The sequence below is a fragment of the Protobothrops mucrosquamatus genome, unplaced genomic scaffold (genome assembly GCF_001527695.2).
Source record: "Protobothrops mucrosquamatus isolate PMUCROS unplaced genomic scaffold, P.Mucros_1.0 scaffold631, whole genome shotgun sequence".
NCBI lineage: Eukaryota > Metazoa > Chordata > Lepidosauria > Squamata > Viperidae > Protobothrops > Protobothrops mucrosquamatus.
The window spans coordinates 64,444-70,022 of record NW_015386923.1 but is presented as its reverse complement, the minus strand read 5'-3'; the positions used below and the strand labels follow the sequence as shown (position 1 = coordinate 70,022).

Here is a 5,579-nt window from a genome sequence, read left to right as displayed (position 1 = left end):
CCTGATCTAAAGTGTAAAGAAATGCTAAAGTGTTACCCAACAAGGTACATATTAAAAATAGATTTCCATCAATAATTGTTACCATTTACTTAGTACAGCTGAAAACATTATTGTTGTAGGAAAAGTAGCTGTATAATTAGTAGCATTTTATTTTACGCATCTGTTCTTACCTTTCTCAATACAAATGTAACCGTCCAGTATGTGTTTAATTCTATTAAAATAGTATTTTACAATAAAAATTGTTTTTTTTTAAATAGCCAGGTTAGTTTCACAATCCACCCATGTCTTCAGCACAAAAAAAATCTAAAAAATGTTACTGCTCAAAAATCCAGCCTATTAAACCCCCCCTCCCTTTACAGTACCAAAGGTTAATTACCATTCCTTATTTAGAACCAGTGAACTGTTATTGCTGAGAATCACAGAGGGATTTGTTACTCCCACCTCTGCCCAGTCTCTTGGTTCATGCCATCAGTGCAGCCATCAAATGTTTCACCTGCTGTTGAATTTCTCCTGGAGTGTCTGCAGCCCCACCCGCATTTGTTCCTCTGTTCCCCGCAGCACCTTCACTTCGATGATGTGGAAGAGATACAGCACAGCTGAGATAAGCAGGACTGACACAGAGAGTAGACTGAGCAAAGAGAAGGAGAACTTGGGGAAGGGCTGCTGGAGAGCTCCACCAAACATGGAACTCATTGCCATGGCTCCTTGTATGACCAGCAGAAGCAGAGCCAGGACGGCCATGCGGCCACACAAATACTGCTGCCGTTTTGCTGAATGTAACCCCACTTGCACCTCCAGACGGGCTTCGTTCAAGACATCCACCAGAACCGGCTCTAAAAGTAAAGAGAATAGTGATTTCAACCACATGAAGCTGTTGATTCTGCACAGTGAGATCCAGCTGTCACAGACCGATTGCTATTTTATCAAGAGAAGGAGAGAGGGAGTTATTTGGCTACTCCCGTGGACAGTTTTCTTTCTGAAATTAACAAAATGGGAAATTACTTTTATATAAGTGCCTGGGTAGAAAATTATAGATGAATAATGATATAGGCTGTGACAAAATAGAGAAGGCAAACAGCATCTGCTATCCTGCTACAGAATCTCCTAGATCAGGGGTCCCCAATCTCTGGTCCGTGGCTCAATGTTGGGCCGCAGCCTGTTCGGAACCAGGCCGGGGAAGTGGTGGGCAAGCCCATGTGCATGCAAAGTTGCATTTGTGAAAGCAGCACACATGCACCCATTAAAACCATTCCTTCTCCCCATCCTGCTACCACCGCCTCCACCAGTCTGCCGAGCCGGAAAGGTTGAAAACCGCTGTCCTTTAATTACAAACTGTAATTACGGGAGTGATCACTTCAGACTAAACATGGGGTATGATAAGAAGCTTTTCATACACAAACTTGCATAGAGTTAAATGAGCTGAAAAAGCTAGCAGGGAGTAATATTGTTCTGGCTCAGATTCCAAGAAAGAAAAGAAGACAATCGGCAAGCAAGGAAAGATTTAGCAGTCCCATGCAGGCTCTGGGGTAATTGATGATCACTGAAAAAGAGAATTATGTAACAAAGCACTGGTATATTCAGCAGAGACATCCAGAGGGAGAAGAAACCAGAGAGAAAAATCAAGTTTGTGTTGATTGCAAGAGAACGCCAGCTAAAGTTTTAATTAAAGTCCTTGATTAACTCTCTTAGGAATTTAGTAACAATTACATTTTAATGGAGGTATAGTCAATTTTAGCAGAAGCCCGGCTATTGCAGGCAGGGAGCTAGTTAATCCCAGAATGGTAGAGCAATTAGGCCATAAAGCAATTCACTATATTCCCTTGAAGACAGAAACCAAAAGAGGAAGAGTAGCTGAAGCTGTTGAAGATAATAGTAATAGTAACTACTACTAGTCAATAGTAGTAACTGTAAGAGGGATCTCGGAGTCTTAGTGGACAATCACTTAAATATGAGCCAGCAGTGCTGCAGCTGCCAAAAAAGCCAACACAGTGCTAGGCTGCATTAACAGAGGGATAAAATCAAGATCACGTGAAGTGTTAATACCACTTTACAATGCCTTGGTAAAGCCACACTTGGAATACTGCATCCAATGTTGGTCACCACGATGTAAAAAAGATGTTGAAACTCTAGAAAGAGTACAGAGAAGAGCAACAAAGATGATTAGGGGACTGGAGGCTAAAACATATAAGGAACGGTTGCTGGAATTGGGTACGTCTAGTTTAATGAAAAGAAGGACGAGAGGGCACATGATAGCAGTGTTCCAATATCTCAGGGGTTGCCACAAAGAAGAAGGAGTCAAGCTATTCTCCAAAGCAGCTGAAGGCAGGACAAGAAGCAATGGATGGAAACTGACCAAAGAGAGAAGTAACCTAGAACTAAGGAGAAATGTCCTGACTGTTAGAACAATTAATCAGTGGAACAACCTGCCTCCAGAAGCTGTGAATGCTCCAACACTGGAAGTTTTTAAAAAGAGACTGGACAGCCATTTGTCTGAAATGGTATAGGGTTTCCTGCCTGAGCAGGGGGTTGGACTAGATGACCTCCAAGGTTGCTTCCAACTACTATTATTATTGTTGTTATTGTTATTATAAATGTATATATTTCTTTGTTATGCTGCAAATAAAAGTGAATTAGTTCACAAGAAAATCATTGCCCGCTGCCTTTTGTTTGACCGATCCTAAGAACCCTCTCACAGAGGCATAGGGAATCTGCAGATTCCAGACACTGCTTAATATTATAGATGCTCGAAGAATCTTTCAATAATAGATAGCCGCACTGTCTAGGAATGATGGTCATTGTGGTACAGCAATAGCTGGAAGGCCACAGATTCTCTGTTCCTCCTGCTTTTGCTTCGCTTGTGGGAAACCAATGAAATTTGAACACTCACCAACTGGAAGATTGTTTTCACTTTTATTTGATTGGACTACAGAGAGTGTCACTTTGACAGCTTCATGGTCAGAGTAAGGAAAATCCTTGCCAGGAGCGGTTCCTGTAGTAGTTTCATGAATATTGCATCTAATATCATATTGAGATGAGCCCTATAAGAAAGGACAGACAAGGTGGCAAACTGTTCGTTATCTGCAGATAGCATAACTAAAGAAACATCTCCCAAAATGTTATAGCTAGATTAATGAGCTACAAATAATGCAGAAAAAAAATGGAATGTTGTTTTCTTAGAAAAACAGTAGCAGTTTGAAATGTCCAAAAGGAACTAGATTTACTCTAAGAGAAATTTTACTATACATGAAGCTGCTATCATATAATCTATCCACAAAGGTAAGTATCTCCAAGGAATGTGATTCTACAACAACTCCTGGCAGTTTGTTCCTTTGAATATTTTTTTATCTAATTAATCTTAAATGTCAACAATTGACATTTAAAATCATATCTTCAGATTTAAGTAGTACATAGGTTCTTGCCCACTGAAAAACAGCTCTGATTTAAGATATTCCTATCTTGCTCCCAAAAGATTAGATAGTAAGCAGTTGAGATTTTTCTCAATACATCTAAAATGGCCCTCCATTTTAATGATAAACATCAGAGAACAGCAAATTAAAGGAGAGCTTAAAAAGAATTTTCAGTCTTTCTGTTCTGAGGAGCTTCACTTTAGTCTCCTGAATGTATCTCAAGAGGCTACTCAGAAGTGTTCAGATTCAGACTAAGAAAGCAGCTGTAATTGTTATTTCCCTTCCCCCTGGAAAAAGAGATTAATAGGTTAAAGGTGACCTTTCCATCATAAACCATTGTTTTGAAATGGGAAGGAACAATAGCTGTGAAAGTATTGTTCCTCTGGGTTCAATCAAATGATTTCAATGTTCCAGGATAGTAATGCACAGACCTACATTTTAAGGCTGCACAATGCTTCAGAACAGACATGGGTGCTCAGGTAGTGTTTCTCTGCAACTTCCTACGTCACTTTTTTCCCTGGGGTCAGGGAGTTGCTCCCCCTATACCAGGGGTAGGCAACCTTGGCTCTTTTATGACTCATGGACTTCAACTCCCAGAATTCCTGAGCCAGCATGCTGGCTCAGGAATCCTGGGAGGTGAAGTCCACGAGTCATAAAAGAGCCAAGGTTGCCTACCACTGCCCTATACTCAATGTTCACATGCCCTGGTAAAAAAAAAAAAAAAGGTGCATTCAATTTACGACATTCACACAGGTGCCTTGGATTCTGTCCTTGATGCTGAAGTGCCACACAACCCTTCTGCTCTTAGCTTTGCACACACCATACTAGCACTGTCTGGACCTTCCTCGCCTGAGAGCAACTGTCAAATGAACACAACAGTAAATAACAAGTAGCTGAACCCATTACCAAAGGATAAAGTTGAAAACACGGAGCAGCTGCCTTGTTCAGTGGGAAGTGTTTTTCAAATGAGAGAGCTTTCATTCTCACCTGCTTCCCAAACTCTCTCTACAACACTTTGCTCAGTCTCTGTTTTCTAGATATTAACTTGCACGTACTTTATAAAGAATGTAGTCAATACGAATCCCCTGGGGATAACACTGCAGTTCTTTCTTGTTGATGTAGCAGTTGGCTGGCACAAGGGTACAGCCATCTTCACAGCCCTGAGAAAAAGATCAGAGACAACAGAGACTCTTAAACACACCATTTGGAGTAGTTGCAAGAGGTGAACTGGATTTCCATCGCAGAAATCCAAACTTGGGGAAACAAAATGGGGGATAGCCAAAGGGATAAAACAGGTCACTGTACATCCAGCTTTTGAATGAGTGAAAATAATTGTTTCTGAGTCTCGATGATAATATCAGACATGGACATATTCAAGTACTTGTGCATGCAAAGATGCTCACTTTAATTTTCTCTGCAGCTATGAAGGAATCTCGCAGCCCCGTCCATCCTCTCAATAGCCGAATGCCAACATCTTCTGGGTGCATATTCAGGTCTCCTCCAAGCAGCACCACATCAGCTCCTTTGGAGGTATGCCTGGAAAGGTGGGAGAGAATCACAAAGCAAGACAGAAGAGCTTTTTTGAAGAGAGAAATATAAACGCTGTTATATGAAATGTATCCCTAATTAATAAACATCCTTCTCAATCTCTCTGGCATGAAATAAACTGAGCTTCTCCTGAGCGAAAGCTTTTAACTTTTAGCTAGCTAAAGTTAACTTTCAGGGGACCAAGGGGACACTAGTGACACAGCCCCTGTCATTGGATTCCAATACAGCACAAACTTTGTTTGAATTCTACAGCTATAATTCTTACTGTATGAACTGGCCAAGTTCCCAGGCCTGAACCACACGATGGGGCAGGTATGTATCCTTCTCTCGACAATATTCAGCATGGAGCTGGGGAAAAAAATAAATGTATAAAAATTATGTGCATTATCTATGAAATTACACAGCCATTATTCCCACACTCATTTTAGTTGCTGAATATAAAATAGCAGAAAAAAATCTTGGTTCATGGTTACAAGAGAAAGGTGGAAAGAATTTAAGTTATGTCATGAGCTTCTTCCCAAAAGTCTCATGATAAAAATGGACTTTTTGATAGGTGTAGTTAGAATTGTTTGATTAATCTTAGATCACAGGTAAATTAATCTTAGCATTAATGACTGCTTTGTC

At 40.5% G+C, this 5,579-nt stretch overlaps 1 protein-coding gene across 1 annotated transcript in view; it reads right to left on the bottom strand.

Moving 5' to 3' along the window:
- The window catches only part of SMPD2 (sphingomyelin phosphodiesterase 2), a 16,527-nt gene continuing 10,948 nt past the window's right edge, over positions 1-5,579 (bottom strand). Inside the window, exons 7-11 of the mRNA XM_015817729.1 lie at positions 5,221-5,303; positions 4,811-4,943; positions 4,463-4,567; positions 2,888-3,038; positions 1-833 (exon numbers count right to left, since the gene is read on the bottom strand). Of these exons, the coding sequence (XP_015673215.1) occupies positions 490-833; positions 2,888-3,038; positions 4,463-4,567; positions 4,811-4,943; positions 5,221-5,303 (816 nt within the window). The 3' untranslated portion in view covers positions 1-489. The remainder of the gene's footprint in view (positions 834-2,887; positions 3,039-4,462; positions 4,568-4,810; positions 4,944-5,220; positions 5,304-5,579) is intronic.